At 44.6% G+C, this 18173-nt stretch overlaps 1 protein-coding gene and 1 pseudogene across 1 annotated transcript; both read left to right on the top strand.

The window, feature by feature from the left end:
• Nucleotides 1-374: 374 nt before the first annotated feature.
• LOC120640189 lies at nt 375-1307 on the top strand. The gene is made up of 3 exons (XM_039916053.1): nt 375-651; nt 791-862; nt 940-1307. Exons 1-3 carry the CDS (start codon nt 396-398, stop codon nt 1305-1307), a joined length of 696 nt encoding a protein of 231 aa, XP_039771987.1. The 5' UTR covers nt 375-395.
• A 2288-nt stretch (nt 1308-3595) lies between these two features.
• On the top strand, nt 3596-17435 carry LOC120640188 (annotated as a pseudogene).
• Nucleotides 17436-18173: the final 738 nt, after the last annotated feature.

Genomic DNA, 18173 nt, shown 5'->3' with positions numbered 1-18173 from the left:
TTGGGGGCGGCGGTAATGGAGGAGGGGAACGGATAGGGTTAGGGTTTGAGGGGAACGGGGCCGGGGCTGGGTCTTGAGGCGATGAGAGGAGGGAGGGGTTGGCATGGAACACGAGGATGGCCGGCACGTGGCGCGACTCGCGAGGATGGACGCCGGCGACGGGCGACGCGTGCGCGCGGCGCGCCGAGCAAAAACAGAGAGAGGAGGAGAGGGAGAGGCTGACGGGTGGGCCCGGCGAAGGATTTTTTTTCTTTTTTTCTTTTCTCAGGGCTGTGACACGATCCATGCGTTCTAGAAAGCTCTGCCCCTCATCCTTTGCTTTCTCCATCTAGACACCAAGAATAATGCCTGGACTAGATGTTGATTTGAACTTAGGGCCACCCGAATCTGGCCAAATGGATCCCATAGATTGGGATGACATTGTAGAGTTTGAAGGCCCTGCTCATGAACTTGAGTATGACATGGTTTGGAACGATGGAATCGAAGGTGCTTTTTTCAGTCTGATTTCTGTTTTCCCAAGCCTTAATTCTTTCTATGTTCTGATTTCAATCATTCTTTCCATTACAGACCAAGCCGGTCACGAGGATGTCATGCAAGCAGATGCCGTGCAAGCAGATGCCGTGCAAGGAGATGGTGTGCATGTATCTCCAGGTAACTGAGTTTTCTTGGTTTAGAAAGAACAACATGCATGTGTTTTCAGTTCAATCAAGGGATTCTTAGTTTTCTTTCTAGTTTCTGTTCAGTGTTTCATATGTGTTTCATATAGCTCATCCTTCTGTTCATGTTTCAGACATGGTCTCATTAACATTTCTGCAAGGTGCATCAACATTTCTGGAACGTGCATCAACAGCAACAGTTGAAGGTTAGTTCCATTCATGCTTCTGTCTAGATCTCGGCACGCTGTCGGACAACCAATAGTATGCATACTGTTTGTTGCAGGTTCTAGTGCCAACAAAAGGAGATTCTATTCGGATGATTTAAAGATCTCCATATACCTAGAGTTATTGGCAAAAACTGATCCTCCTATTTTACGTCGTGGGGTTTCTAAGGGAGTTGCACGTAAATTTGATGTGCCTCTAAGAGTTGTGCAGTCCATTTGGAAAAACGGACAAGCTGGTGGAATAAATGGTATTGTAAACAAGTGGGCCAGGAATTGTGGTAGAAAAAGAATAGAAATAGACATGGAATCCATAAAAAATGTGCCTCTTAGGCAGCGCACCACTTTTAAGGATCTTGCTGATGCATTAGGTGTTAAGAAGAGCACACTTCATAACCTTCAAAGAAGGCTATTTTTGTCGGCACACTAATGAACTCAAGTTTAGTTTGACCGATGCAAACAAGAAGGCCCGCGTCAAGTATTGTTTATCCATGTTGAATGCTCAGTCTTTGTCTTTCAAGCCAATGTACAATGTCGTGTACATTGATGAAAAGTGGTTCTATAGGACTCGTAGGAACCAAAAATATTACCTTGCAAATGATGAAGAAAGACCACAACGAACCGTTAAAAGCAAAAATTTTATTGAGAAGGTGATGCTCCTAGCTGTGGTTACGAGGCCTAGATTTGATGAGAATGGTCAATGCATTTTTGATGGTAAGCTGGGTATTTTCTCCTTTGTCAAAGTGGAACCGGCAAAGAGGTGGAGCCCAAACAGGGATGCAGGTAAGGAAAATTGCAATTTTTTTTGCATATCCTACAAGAATCATTAGTTTTATTAACAATGTTTATATGTGTAGGTGTCCTTGTAACAAAAGCCATGACATCGGTGACAAAAGAAGTTAGCCGTGATTTTCTTGTGAACAAGGTTCTACCCGCAATCAAAGAAAGATGGCCTGCTGAAGAGAAAGGATTGCCCATATACATACAGCAAGATAATGCTAGGACCCACATTGCTGTGTAACTGAAAGCAGAGGACTTTTACGGTGCACAATATGATCATATACTACTACTAGTATGGATGCCCGCGCGACACGCTGTAAGGATCACCGGGGTGTCCGCCCCTAGAAGGGGAGGGGTGAATAAGGTCGCTAATTCGCTTTCTAACCTAGGGCTCAATCTACTTGTATAAGATAAACCTAACACGTCCTGCACATACTAGTTATGACTAAGGTTTATCTATGCTACTCTCTACTTAACCCAAAAGACTTGCAATCTATAGCCAATCATAATCAAACTAACTAGAAAAGTAAAGGCACGCAAGATAGAGTAAATGTGGAAACGTAATACGGTAAGTAAAGAGGTAATGGAGAAAATATGCAAACTCCCGTGAAGACACCAAGACGCACGATTTAACGTGGTTCGGTTATGACACCAAGTCCCTCCCTACGTCCACGGCCACTTGTCCACCAAGAACAAGTGTGATGCCGAGTCTCTTCGCTTGATCACCGTCTTGCGATCGCCACCAAGGCTTCCGGCAAGCAAAGACTAAGTGACGCCAACGGCACCATCTTCACTATTGGAGCTTCTCACCAAGAGGGGTCTCCTTCCCCGCACAAAGTGTCATTGCCTCTCCACACCAAGTTGGAGGGTCACACGACGAGTACACGGTTGCTTGCCGTAGCAAGACTTTGCTCAAGGTTGATCTCGCAAGATCAATTCCTCCCAAGCACTAAGCTTCTCAAGCTCACACTTGCACTAAGCTATTCTAAGCTTGAATGTGGCACTAAGCTCAATATGGTGGATGGAGTTGATGTTGATCTTCAATAGAACTTCCAGAGTCTCCAACCTCTCCAAATGACTCGGCCTTGGGGGTATATATAGCCACATACCCCAAAAGAGCCGTTAGAGGAAAGCTGACAGAAAAAGTACGTAACACCGGTTAAACTGACGCTCCTCCAATAGCCATCGTCGGTTCAACCGGTGAATGTAAACTGCCCACTGAAAAACTATCCGTTACTTGTACGGGCAATCAACTGACGTATCGTCGGTTTAACCGGTGAATGTAACTGTCCCCTGATTCCCGAAAAACCAATTCTCTGGACAATTACACCGACGTTCACTTTTCCTTCATCACCGGTTCAACCGGTGTCCTTCTGTGTCTGACTTCACTTCAGTCATTGCACCGTGTATGTCTTTTCTTTATCGTTGGTTTAACCGACGCAAAACCCTAGTCTCAGCTTCTGGGTCCATTGCACCGGTGAGTGCAATTTGCTCATCATCGGTTTAACCGGTGGTAGCAAATTGTCTTTGTCTTGTTTGTTTTGACTTGATTTCTTCACGGTCTCTTCAATTCTTATCCTTCGGGCCTAGCTTCGCCTTCCTTCTATTTGTCATCACTTGAACCTAAAAGCCTGAGGATATCATCTAAACAATCGCATTAGTCCAAGTGTTGTTTTGTCTATATTAATCACCAAAACATTATATTGAAAAGTGACATAAGAGGCCATTTTTCCTACGATCTCTTCCTTTTTGGTGATTGATGACAACACAAACAAAGCAAGCAAGATGAATTGCAAGAATATCAAATTGATACCAATTTGAAAAGTTAGAAACTATTTAGCTTGCTCGGATGACATTTCAATGCTCATTTAAAAAGCCACCGGCATTTGATTAGTCCATAGGACGAAATGCTTCCGGCTTGATAGCAATTATGAAACAATGGCTTGTGGGCAATGTAAGATAATTGTGTGGTTTGAACCATATGAGCAATGAAAATTTTTGTATCTTAGTCCATGGGATCATCAATTTGCACTTCTCCCCCATATTGACTAAGTACCTCCCTCTATCACCATGCATCCTTTTGCATTGCAATAATCGCCTAAAATAAAAATATATATGATTCGTGATGGTGTGCACGTTGCTTGTATATGTGTAGTACTTCAGGTGCTAGCGAGATGGAGCAATGCTCAGGCGGCTCTCTCTCAACGAGACTGGATGCCATATGCCAACAAATGGCTGCGTGAGCAGCCGCCGCCGCCGCCATGGCCTGCCTCCTCCTGCTCCCGTTTCTCCTTCTAGCTGCTTCTTCCGGCGCCGGCTACGATGCAGCCAACACGCCGCCGATCAGCCGGAAAAGCTTCCCTGAGGGCTTCGTCTTCGGGACGGCCTCGTCGGCCTATCAGGTAGAAAAAGTCCACTCCTATTCATTCGCACGTGTAAGAGCTTTCCGTCTTTAATTTCCCTTTCCCCAGTTAATTAAGAGAGCATGCATGCCACAGAAACCCGACAAGTACGAGAGAGCAAGCTTCAGAAAGCGCTAGCCTACATTTCCGTACAGCATAATTAACTGTAAATAAGAACAGGAAAAAGGGTAGCTAGTGGGTGATATGCCCGTGCGAGGAGCAAGAACAGATTAATTAACTATTCTGCATCTTTTATAAAAGAAGTTGCAACTTCGTTTTTGTCTTGCTTGGCCTGATCTTCTGAGTTTACTAGCCTGAACTCTCATTCCCATGCAGTATGAAGGTGGTGCTATGGAAGGGGGCAGAGGACCAAGCATCTGGGACACTTTCACCCACCAGCACCGTACCCAGGCACGCGTGCTTTCTGCCTATCTGTTTTTCTATGAGAAATGCAATTAATTTAGTTTCCTGATGACACGGTATTTTGGGTGTTTGCAGAAAAAATCTCTGACGGAAGCAACGGGGATGTAGCAGTGGACCATCTTTACAAGGTGCGAGCCAGCCTCTCATCTTCATGAGCATGCATATTTTGCAGTACCAAAATTAAACGTGTGCAAATGTGCAGGAAGATGTGCGCCTCATGAAGGACATGGGGATGGATGCGTACAGGTTCTCCATTTCATGGAGCAGAATCCTTCCAAGTACATGAATTTATTATCTTTTAACTTTCCCTAATTATGCATACATATATAAAGTTTATACTAAGCTAATTGTTCATTTATCTAAACATCGTACATTTAAAATAGAGGGAGCTTATTGTTTTCATGAACTAGAATTTCCAAGTTGATAACATGTTCTTATTATGAACGTGCATGTCCTATTCCTATGGCACATATAACAGATGGTAGTCTGAGCGGTGGAATTAACAGAGAAGGTGTCAATTACTACAATAATCTCATTAATGAGCTCCTGTCCAAAGGTACGCGTGTCTAGATGTAACTCCTTGATCAGCTCCATTCTTTACTTCACCTTATGAATTATTTGAGATGTAATCTTGCATTGTGCATCTGCAGGAATGCAACCCTATGTGACCCTTTTTCACTGGGACACACCTCAGGCAAAATATGAAGGATTTCTTAGCCCCAATATTGTGTAAGTCAAAGCTTAAGTTAACCATGAAAGCAACAAGATTACCGTACAGTAAATAAATAAGATAGAAGGCTGCTTAACTGCACTGAAGCTGTTTATTTTATTAACCACCAGATTTGTTGCTTCGTTGATTCTTAAAATCAGATCATTCTGAAAAACCTGCCGCTTTCAAAATTATTATGTAGATCTAATTGTATCAAAATCTGGACCATTTAACCAAAAAAAGATGATGTCAACATTTTTGCATGGTACGACGACATTAATTAGAAACCCTCAAATCCTCGTAGCTAATAACAGCTTGAATATATATGTTGTGTACTACTGTAGTAACTGATAACAAAGTCAACGCCTTCCTGTATCATGAATCAACCTGCAAGCTTTGCATTCTAAAACAAAATTACCACACCTTTATAAGATCAAAATTAATTTCCACTAGGTTCCGTGTGACCATTGCAGTTATTGCTTCGCTTACGAAATACGAATAGCTCGATGCATACTAAAAAATACTAGCTGTTAAAAAAAGACTGTAAATGTCTCAGAAATGACTTCAAGGACTATGCTGATATCTGCTTCAAGGAGTTTGGCGGTCGAGTGAAGCGTTGGATCACATTCAATGAGCCCTGGACTTTCTGCTCAATGGGCTACGCGATGGGCTTTGTTGCCCCCAGACTGGTGCTCGCCATGGGACGTTGGCAGATGCGGTGTTGGGGATTCAGGAAGGGAACCTTACATCGTGGCTCATCACCAGCTACTTGCACATGCAGAAACAGTTCAGTTGTACAGAGAAAAATACCAGGTGATGCACCCATCACGTTCTATTTACGCAGCAAATTAGTTGAAGTTTCGGTTCTAGAGTACAGCTGCAAAGTGAAAATTTTGATCAACTGAACTGATAAACCTTAGGCTTAGTAATTTATAGCCCTAAATGGACAGCATAAACTTAGACCAATCTGAATGGTAAATGTACAATAACACTCCCTACAGAGACTAGTCTTATAGAAATGCTTCCCGAATCAATGCAGCGCACTCAAGAGGGAACGATTGGCATAGCTTTAAACTCGCACTGGTTTCTTCCCTTCTCCCGCTCCAAAACCAATGACGCTGCAGCGAGACGCACCACAGACTTCATGTTGGGATGGTAGGTTCTAGCTGCTGCAATCTCACAGTCAAAGTTCAGAAGATATATACTCATAGTGTGCAAATCTTACCATCAACATTCCTCCGGCCAGGTTTATGGACCCTCTTATTAGAGGTGACTACCCAGCAAGCATGAGAGCATCGGTTGGAAATCGCCTGCCAAAGTTCACCCAAGGGACAATACAAGTTGATCAAGGGTTCATTCGACTTCATTGGACTCAACTGTTAGAATTGCCAAAACTAAACATTAGAGGCACATTACTTCAGGATCTAAACATAACTTAGTTCATGACAAATCAATCTAATGCGAAATAAATGGTAATCATTATACCAGCGTTAGCAGTAGCAGCAACCATTTACGCCTGATCCGTAGAGAAAGTAGGCGTTCTTGTCGGTGTAGGAGATGCAGCAGCGAATCGGCATCCTCTGGGCGCCAACGGGAGTGCTTAGCCTTCCAAACCCCTCCAGTGCCCTTAGCGATCAGACTAGTGGTGGCTAGGGTTTTAGAATGAGATGAATGAGTTGATTAAGGTGCTAACCACGACCTTATATTTATAGCCACTGTGGGGCTGGGGGCCAGCCTCTGGAAACAGGCCTAATGGGCCTGCTGATCATAGCCCATTAGGATTTTATCATTAGGTTTCCTTAATCACGTTTAGGTGGTTTAAATGCTTCCTTAATAGTGAAGATCACAAATATCTTAACTAAAATTTATTTCCAACATTCTCCCACTTGATCGAACGGTTAAGGCTAATGTTCGTATCATACTAATGTTCACCCTTAGTAGTAACAGAAAGTACCGGACCAATGCGTCGTCAGTAGCTTGATGCACTACTGGAACCCCATTACCCACAGTCTCACTGAAACACCTCGGTAGAACGCTTATTCGTTATTTGGGAGTTCATAATGGCCCTAAACCAGGACCTGTCACACCCTGAAATTTTTGGATTTCAAGATGTGATTAAAATTAAAAATAAAACAACAATTTTATTATAATTTTAAAATTCTCCCAACATTTATTTTCTTTGCAGAGAATTTAGTGTAAAAGAAAATAAATATTGGTTGTTTTTCTAAATTAAATAGGGTTGTTTTTTTGTGTTGCATTCATGCTGAAATGCATTGTTTTATTGTTTGTTGTCCAATTTGAATTTGAATTCACTGGATTCGGATTTGAATTGAATGTGTTTGAGCCTTTTTTCAGAAAATACAAAACCTTTTCTGTTTCCCTAACTCGTTTTCAGCCCGGCCCAATCTCTCTACTCTTTTTCTTCTTCTTTCCCGCGGCCCAAATTTCCTCCGCCAGCCCATTTCTCTTTTTCCTCTTCCGGCCCGACCCGCCTCCCTTTCCTTTTCCTTTCCCTCACCAACGCGTGGGGCCCGCCCGTCAGGGCCTTCTCCTCCCCGTGCTCGGGCAGAACTCTGCCGAGTCCGACCCGGCCTAGCGCACGCTGCTGCGCCGCCTTGGGCCCGCACGCCGAGGCTCGGTCCTCACCCCTATAAAAGCACCGCGCCCCCTCCCCGAATCCCCTCGAGCCTGTGCCGCCACCTCCGCGCGAAACCCTAGCCGCGCCGTCGCCATTGGAGCCGCCGAGCTCGGGCTCGACGCCGACCCGCCGCTCCGCCGCCTCTCCTCGACGAGTTCGACGCCCAAGAGCTCCGCGAGGTAGAGGGGACGCTCGCCGACCCATCCTTTCTCCCTATCCCTCTCTCTCTCATCCGCGCGGCCTCGCCGGAAATCCGCGCGCCGCAGCTCGCCGTCGCGAGCTCTCTGTGGCCGCCTATGCCCCGCGCGAACCCCGTAGTCGGGTTCGCCACAACACCCTCTAGCTCCCAGGCCCAACCGCGTTCGGTTTCGTGCTCGGACGGCCGATTCCGGCCTACGCCGGCGGAGCGCCGCCGCCCCTGCCTCGCCATCGGCGTTTAGCGTCGCCGTGGCGCGCCCCGTCCCGGCCCTGCGTGACCGCGCCGACGTTGCTATCGCGTTCATGGTCCCCTCGTCCTTCCAGACCCAAACCCGGTCCGAATCCCAGTCCGGATGGCCGAGTCCGGCCAACGCCGGCAAGCCGCCACCGTCACAGCTCGTCGCCGGCGCCTTGCGCCTCCGGCTGCCGCCCCAAATCTCCCTGCCCGTCCGATCTTAATCCAATGGACCAGATTGGATCTAAACCGAAGTCAAACCCCAGGGTACCGGTCAACCATGGTGGATTTGCAAAAGAGGCCCTCGCTTTTCTAGAAATCAACCCGCGGTCCATGCTAGGTGAAAAGAATTTACAAACCAGTCCTTTCTTTTATGGTTTAACCCCTGAGCTTCTCCAAAATAGGACACGCCATCCTTAGTGCGCTGTTTTGCAAGCTAGCCCTTGTATTTTAGGTTTAATCTCATTTTAGTCCCTGGTTTCTTTAGAGCTAGCCCCTGAAAGTTTATATCTATCGCAAACAAGTCCTTAGAACATTGTTTTAGCCATATCTTTCACGTTTCAACTCCGTTTTCAGCGATTCTTGCGCTCACGTGATCCTTGTGACATGTGCAATAGATTTATCACCTTGTTATCCTCTGTGAGCACACCTTGTTGTGTCTTACAAATCTTTTCTGTTAGTCATTAACCCTTTTGTTAATCGCGACTAGATCCCTGAAGCACCGTTTAGTCTATAGAATCGCCGTTTTAGTTCCGTTTTCCGCATTTCTTGCGCTCTCATCATCGTAGCAGCGAGCCTTATCCTTCAGTACATTCTTTTAAAGTCTTTCTTTGTTTTGGTGTATTGTTCTTAGTTGTATATTTTGTTTGTTGCTTTGTATGTTTGCCTGAAGATTGTTTCGAGTAGAAGGATCGTTGTTCGAAGATTGAAGATCAAGTTTTCTAAGTGAGCAAAAGCTGAAGAGCAGTAAGAGTAGCTTTTCGTTGGAGAAAGGCAAGTGACCATAACCATACTTCTATCTATGCTTTTTACAAGATTATATGATTTAATTGGAACATGGAGAACCACCCAAGAAAACCGTACAACCACAATACTACATGACTCTGGTCTTGGCTAATTAATTAGAGACTCTAGCTTGTGATAATCTTACCGATATGGCAAGAGGGGATGCATCGACGGGGTATAGCTCGGTCCTCTTGGGGCAATTGGTATTGTTTAATGGTCATTTGGCAAGGTACCACCTCATTATGACAGTGTTATGACCGCTTTGACTTGAAACCTTAGCGGATTGTCATAGGTTAGGGAATCTTTGTAAAGGCCTCGTAGCGTCCCTATGCAATCACACCTCGGAAGTGTAGTATTGTGCCTGGCTAGCACATTGCGTGGTTGGGTTCAAAGTTCTTCGGAACTTTTACGTGAATTGTGGTGAAAGTGTACAACCTCTGCAGAGTTAAAACTAACCGGTTAGCCGTGCTCACGGTCAAGAGCGGCTTGGACCCTCACATGATTAATAAACTTAAAGATGGATATAAATCACATTCTGGTTATTTCTTGTGGCCTTGCTGAGTACCAACCATAAGTGTACTCACCTTTGCTTACTGCTGCTCAGAAGGAAAAAGTTATGGTGGAGTCTATTGAAGATGTTGCTGAGTTCTAGGCGTACGCAACCCCCAGTCGATTGCCTGTGAAGTTTGGAGTCTCCGTTTCCAGGATAAGCTGCATAACTCTGATAGTCTTTTATCTGCTGCATTTTCTCTTTTCGTGATACTGTTACTGATTATTCACTTATAATGTCTCTATATGTATGAAACTTGATCCTGACATACATATAGATATGCATTCGGTTTTCTCCTTAAAACCGGGTGTGACAGGACCTAAAGACTATCCACCAAACCCATACTAGTAACGTGCTGCTTAAATACGTTCGGTGGTAAGCCTTTAGTGAGCGGATCCGCTAACATAGAATTAGTTCTTATGTGCTCAATCTTAATGGTTCGATCCTGGCATCTTTCTTTCACAATATGATACTTAAGGTCAATGTGTTTGGAAGCACCACTTGACTTGTTGTTACTCGAAAAGAATACTGCAGACTAATTATCGCAGTATAACGTTATAGGTTTCGTAATGCTGTCAATTACCTTAAGTCCCGGAATAAAATTCTTAAGCCAAACAGCCTGTCCAGTTGCTTCATAGCATGCCACAAATTCAGCTTGCATCGTCGACGCTGCAACTAAACTTTGCTTAGAGCATTTCCATGAAATAGCTCCACCAGCTAACGTGTAGATATATCCTAATGTAGATTTCCTACTATCCACACATCCAGCAAAGTCAGCATCAGTATAACCCACAACTTCAAGGTTATCTGATCTTCTGTATGTGAGCATGAAGTCTTTAGTGCCTTGGCAGTAACGTAATGCCTTCTTGACACCAACCCAGTGGACCTTTTCGAGATTTTTCTGATATCTTCCAAACATTCCGGTAGCAAATGCCAAGTCAGGACACGTACAGACTTGTGCATACATCAGACTTCCGACAGCTGAAGCATAAGGTATGTCCTTCATCTCATCTGATTCCAATTGATTCTTAGGACATTGGGCTTCACTAAACTTATCGCCCTTCGCTAATGGAACATGTGTGGCCTTACTCTTATCCATATTAAATCTCTTAAGCATTTTCTCAATATATGCTTTTTGAGACAATCCTAGTACTCCTTTAGTCCTATCTCGGTGTATCTCAATGCCCAGAACATAAGAGGCTTCACCAAGATCTTTCATATCAAAATTGTATGAAAGAAATCTCTTTGTCTCATGCAGCATACGCTTATCGCTGCTCGCTAATAGGATATCATCCACATAAAGCACTAGAATTATGAATTTACCACCATTTATCTTAGTGTAGATACAATTATCCACATTATTCTCCTTAAATCCGAATTTCTTAATCACTTGATCGAATTTAAGGTTCCACTGTCTTGACGCTTGCTTAAGCAAGTAAATGGATTTCTTAAGTCTGCATCCCAAATATTCCTTGCCCTTCACAACAAAACTTTCCGGTTGTGCCATGAAGATGGTCTCATCCAAGTCACCATTAAGGAACGCAGTTTTAACATCCATCTGATGTAGCTCTAAGTCATAATGAGCCACTAGCGCCATAACGATTCTGAATGAATCTTTCTTAGACACAGGGGAGAAAGTTTCATTATAATCAACCCCTTCTTTTTGTGTAAAACCTTTGGCTACAAGCCTTGCTTTGAATCGTTCGACATTCCCTTTAGAATCATGTTTAGTCTTGTAGACCCATTTACAGCCTACTGGTTTGACTCCATCAGGAATATCTACCAGATCCCAAACATCATTGGAACTCATGGACTTAAGCTCTTCTTCCATGGCCTCAACCCATTTGGCAGAGTTCTCACATGATACTGCCTCTCTAAACGAGTTAGGATCATCAGCTTTCCCAATATCATACATGTCTTCACTCAAGTATGTCTCATAATCAGGGAAAACTGTCTGTTTCCTATCCCGCTGTGATCTTCTTAATGGTTCAACAGGCTGAGTTGCTGGTTGAGGTGCAGCCTGAGGCACCTCGACAGGGTTCTGAACTTCAGCATTAGGCGCCACTTGCTCAGCTGTGGTTCGCTCGCAGGCTCATGAGCTACTTCAACTTGCGGAGCAGCGCTAGTACTCTGAACAGGAGGCGTAATCTGAACAGATGGTATACTCTGAACGGAAGGAACGAACAGTGGCACTAACTGAGGTGTTATTGTTTCTTGAATCACCGGGATGGGAAGCTCAGTCCATATTTCTTCAGGATTAATTTCCCTCCTCGGAAAGCTCCCACTGATTCCTGCATCCTCTAGGAACACAGCCTGCCTGGTCTCAACGAACTTAGTGAAACGATCAGGACAGTAGAATCGGTATCCCTTAGACTTATCAGGGTATCCGATGAAATAGCAGCTCACTGTCTTATCATCTAATTTCTTTTGCTGTGGATTAAATAACTTAGTTTCGGCTGGACAGCCCCACACACGTAAATAATTAAGCGGCGGTTTCTTCCCAAACCATAACTCATAAGGTGTTTTTGGCACGGATTTGGAAGGAACACGATTAAGTATGTGCGCAGTTTTTTTTAATGCTTCCATCCACAGCTCCACAGACAAAGTAGAATAACTAAGCATGCTACGTACCATGTCCATTAGTGTACGATTACGATGCTCAGCTACTCCGTTTTGCTGTGGTTCGCCCGGCATACTGTACTGGGCCTTTATATCATTCTCTTCAAGATACTTAGCGAATGGTCTAGGTACTTGGCCGAATGGAGCATGTCTCCCATAATATTCACCACCTCGATCCAATCTCACTAATTTAATAGTGACATTATGCTGATTTTCCACTTTAGCCTTGAATATTTTGAATTTATCTAATGACTCGGATCGATCACGAATGGGGCAAATATAACCATAACGAGAGAAGTCATCTGTGAAAGTAATGAACGAATCATAACCATCAACAGACTTTACTGGGAACGGGCCACAAATATCAGTATGAATTATTTCTAATAGGCCCGAACTCCGAGTAGCTCCTTTCTTAATTGTCTTAGCGAATTTCCCTTTAATACAATCAATGCATTGTTGATCTAAGTCTGAGAGATCTAATGAATGGAGTATCTCTTCTCTTATGAGACGCTCAATTCTCTCCCTCGAAATGTGGCGCAAACGACAATGCCACAATTTCGAAGAAGTCTCATCATCACGCTTACGCTTATGCGATACATCATCCACATTCATTGCAGAATAAACATTATCAAGAGAGAGCAAATAAAGATCGCCTTGCAAATGACCAAGGCCCACACTTAAATTATGAAACTTAATGTTGCACACAGAGTTGCCAAACTCACAAATATGTCCCGACTTATCTAAATGCGAAACAAAAATAAGGTTTCTCTTCAAACTGGGAACATAAAGAACATCATGCAAACTAAGGTTGAAGCCGCCTGGTAACTCCAAGTCAAAGCTCCCAATGCCTTCAACCTTCACTTCATTGCCATCAGCCACTCTTAGGCTTCGCTCCTCCTCTCTTATAGTTCGGATCGAACTGAATACCTGCAGTGAATTGGAAATGTGTACAGTGGCACCTGAGTCAATCCACCAAGTATTAGGAGAAAAATTCACTAAGAATGATTCATCAATAAAAGATACATAATCAGTAATTGTACCTTTGTTCTTAAGCCACTCCTTAAATCCATGGCAATCCTTCTGCTCATGCTTAGGTGATTTGCAAAACTTGCACAACCTCTCATTTGAGGTCTTCTTATGTGACACGGCCTTACTCTTATGGCCCTTAAACTTTCTCTTATGTTGCCTGCTGCTGCCAGACTCAGCCTGATGCTTAGGAGTGTTGCTCACGCTAACACATCCAAAGCGCTCGCTGACCATGTTGACAGCATCCTTCATCCTCTCAGCTTTCTGCCTTTCTTCTTCCTCAACACAGTAGCTAATGAGCTCAGCCATGCTCCAAGTCACCTTCTGAGTGTTGTAGCTTATTTTGAAGGGACTGTACTGTACTGGCAGAGAAGTCATGATGAAGTGCACCAGAAAACCATCAGAGATAGCCATATCCAGTGTCTTCAGCTTATTTGCCATGTCACACATGCTCATAATGTGCTCCCTGATTCCACTTTGTCCATCATACTGTGAAGTCAGCATCTTCATGATCAGGGTGCTAGCATAAGTCTTGGAAGAACTCTTAAAGTTCTTCTCCACCTTGGCAAGGTATGCCTTGGCGCTCAGCTCATTACCATCCTGGTCCTTATCAGGAATAGCACCACAGATGGCCGGAGAAATCATGTTCTTAATGATCATGTTGGCCATCCTGTCCGATCTCTCCCACTTCTCAATGGCAGTACGATCACCATTGGGATCAGCGGTTTCTGCTGGCTTGTCTTGACGTAAGGCGAGATCATACTCGCACACAACAATGGCAACATTAACGTCTTTATACCAGCTGGGGTAGTTGGTGCCATTCAGGAGCTCAATGGACTTCAGGTAGCCCGTCACAGTGTTCACTGAAAATTATGAAAACAATAACTTCATTAAACTCACAATTAAGATGCGCATAAAAAGTATGAAATTAACCCTACGATGGTCTGATTAAAATCATACACAAATTTCAATTTGCATCACCGATGGGAGAAAACAAACAAAATTTGTCATTAAAACTCGTAATTAAATCAACGATGGTCAGAATTAATTACAAGTGCTCTAAATAAACTTCCCGATAGTTCCATTTAAATAGAGTGCATCTTAATTGCTTATGGTGGATGAACATAATTTTTCAGTGAATAAATGCAATTAAAATATAATTAAAAGCATTTACATAACTCATGGAAAATTAAATAACATAATGCTCGTAATATAAGTGCAACAGAAAATAAATAAAGCCTAAAACATAATAGCAATTAAATTGAGCTTAAATCATAAGAAATAGTAATTGAATAAGGCTTTAACATCAAAATTGGGCTAAAAGACATAAATCTGGACCAAAAAACGAAAACTGCCCAAAAAATTCCCCTTTGCGCACGGCCCGTTAAGCGCTGTTCGGCCTAGTCCAGCCCATCCCGCGAAACTCTAATGCGGAGCAATCTGGACGGTCCATTCGCACTTCACACGTCGGGAGCCGCGGCCCAAGGACCGGACGCATTCGCCGCCGCAGCATGCGCTCGCGCGCGCGGGGCCCCGACTAACAGCAGCGCTCTGGCTCCCGGCCGCTGCAGCCTCATGCGCGCGGGGGGCCCGCAAGCAGCGCCGCCTGACGCGCTGCTCCGAGGGAGCTGCGGCCGCTGGCTGCCCCCCCGGCCGCCCGCTGATGGCGTGCCACGCGCCCTTGTGGGGCCGGCATGTAGAGAGCCCGGCCGACATGCTGGCCGCCTAAAACGCCGCGGGGGGCCGCGCGAGCGTCGCCGCCCTAGCCCTCCACCTTCTGATGCCGCGAGCCTCGCGCTGCTTATGCGCGGGTCCCGGCGTGCGCCACGTCGCCTCGATGCCCTTCTGGATCCTCTCGCCGGGTTGTCGTGCGACCGAGTCGTGCGGCTCCCCGTCGAGGGGCTCCGTTGGGGTGTCCTTCGCCGAGATCTTATGGCTCAGACACACCTCCAGGTAAGGATTCATCCATTAGGGTTAGGGTTCATCATAAATTTGGGAATTTTGTGATGCAATCTGAAAATTGCTTTTCCCTTCCTTCTTAATGCTCAGTGATGCATCTAAACTCATGGATCTAACAACTAATTTGCGGAATAAACATGATCAGGGGCATAATTAGGGGAAAACAGTTTAACAGCCAAACCCTAACCCTAATTACTTAACTTAATAATCAATTTCTCTCGGTCTAAACATGAATTAGCATAAACATTAATGATTTGTATCTAATCCGAGATACTTAGCATTAATAGATCAAGATTAATTTTAAACTTGACCTAAACCGAATTAGATTAGATCTAATCTCGTGATTAGAAAACTTAATTAAGCATGATTTAGATCTAATCAACATGATTAACATGTAAAAGTCATTCTGCAGAAACTAATTGCATCTAAAACATGATTCAAATCTTAACTGTGCAATATGATCTAATCTGCACAGCACATGCATCTTAAACCGACGAAAAACAGAGGCATAAACATGGCTCAAAATTGACCGTGCATGACTAGGTTAAGATAGCTCTGATACCAATTATTAGAATTGCCAAAACTAAACATTAGAGGCACATTACTTCAGGATCTTAACATAACCTAGTTCATGACAAATCAATAATGCGAAATAAATGGTAATCATTATACCAGCATTAGCAGTAGCAGCAGCCATTTACGCCTGATCCGTAGAGGAAGTAGGCGTTTTTGTCGGTGTAGGAGATGCAGCAGCGAATCGGCGTCCTCCGGGCGCCAACGGGAGTACTTGGTCTTCCAAACATCTCCAGTGCCCTTAGCGATCAGACTAGCGGTGGCTAGGGTTTTAGAATGAGATGAATGGGTTGATTAAAGTGCTAACCACGACCTTATATTTATAGGCACTATGGGGCTGGGGGCCAGCCTCTGGAAACAGGCCTAATGGGCCTGCTGATCACAGCCCATTAGGGTTTTATCATTAAGTTTTCTTAATCGCGTTTAGGTGGTTTAAACGCTTCCTTAATAGTGAAGATCACAAATATCTTAACTGAAATTTATTTCCAACATCAACTACTACACTACATACTTTGCTGCCCACCTCCCAAAATCAAATGGTCTTAACACGAGCTATACTATCGACTCTCGAGCGAATCTTACCAGTGAGTCTAGCTAGATCTCAAGGTTCAATCTCCTTCTGTTCTTCACTTGCCATGCATGTTAACACTCTCTATATAATTATAATAAATAGGTATACGGAACGGCGTCCCCATAGGCCCTCAGGTAACTCAAGATTATATTTTGAGAAAATACTATGGTAATTTCGCCTCACCACTTTATGTGCAAACGATTCATTTCCGTGAGAATAACATGCAGGCCGCTTCACCTTGGCTCTAAATCTACCCTCAAGGATTTCGTGATCTGCTACTGTATATCAAAAAATACTACGGCAATCCGACTCTCTACATAACTGAAAATGGTACAGACCTCGACATCATCCTATACATACCTTGCTACGGTCTAAAGATTTTGCAACCAAGTCAGAAATATAATTGCAATAAAACTTTGAATCTCCCATGTCTACTTTAGAAAAGTAACGGCTCGATCTACTCATAACACCCAAAGAACAGGACTCATATACATCTCCATTTTCTGCATTCTAGGCGTTGATGAAGCCAACAAGAGTGCGACACTGCAGGAGGCTCTCAAGGATGACACTAGGATATATTACTACCGCGCGCACCTTCTTGCCATGCTAAGTGCTATAACAGAGGGGGCAAACGTGAAAGGGTACTTCGCGTGGTCGCTGCTGGACAACTTCGAGTGGGGGAACGGCTACACGGTCCGGTTCAGGATAAACTTCGTCGACTACAATGATGGGTACAAGCGGTACCCCAAGACATCTGCCCACTGGTTCGAGGAGTTCCTTAAGAAATTCAAAATGAATATGACGCGCTGGGACAAATGGACGGTGCAAGTCCTCATAGGGTGGTTGAACTACGGAGCTATCCGTAACTGATCCATCGATCTATATTCAGGGGCGGACCCCATTGAATTCAATGGTATTCAGTTGAATACCAATTTTTTTTAACAAAAAAAATTATATATATAGTGTATCCTATGTATATGACTAAAAAATGAAAATATATAACAAAACCAGACTATTTATCTCTCTTTTGACCAAAAAAACCTACAGCCCAACTTTCCTCCCCCATCCGCGGCCCATATACCCCCTCCACAGTGTCCAAAATGTGTATTGACCCAGATTTCACCCCCTCCCCCATGGCCCAAGCTTCGCATGCCTCTTCTCATCCCCAATCCCCACTGCCTGTGCATTAGCCCTGCCAAACACCTTTGCCCCGGCGACCGCCGCCGCCTGTCAGCCCCGTTCGTCGCTCCCTGGGCCCGGCCGCCCGGGGCTCGCACGGGCAGGGCAGGCTTGGAGCCGCAGAAAGGGGCAGCGCTGCAACGGCAGGTCATGGCGGCCCCCAGCCGCTGAGCTGCCTCCGCGTACTGTGCAGTGGGCGCACGTCGGCGCCCCACGCCCAGTGGCCCACGGTCAGGGGCGCAAGTGACACGCCAGTTGCCAGGCAGGCCGGGCACGGGCAGCTGGCAGCCGAGTGCCGAGAGCCGACGCCGACCGTCGACCGAGCCAAGCCAGCCTGATGAAGTGAACCTCAAGTCCTCAACCAAGGTAAAATTTATTAATGTTTGCACTTGTATTTGTGGTATGTTAGCAATGTAGAGTTGTAGACAT

Source organism: Panicum virgatum, chromosome 7K, assembly GCF_016808335.1.
Source record: "Panicum virgatum strain AP13 chromosome 7K, P.virgatum_v5, whole genome shotgun sequence".
In the NCBI taxonomy this organism is placed as follows: Eukaryota; Viridiplantae; Streptophyta; class Magnoliopsida; order Poales; family Poaceae; genus Panicum; species Panicum virgatum.
This window is presented reverse-complemented; position numbering and strand designations above follow the sequence as displayed.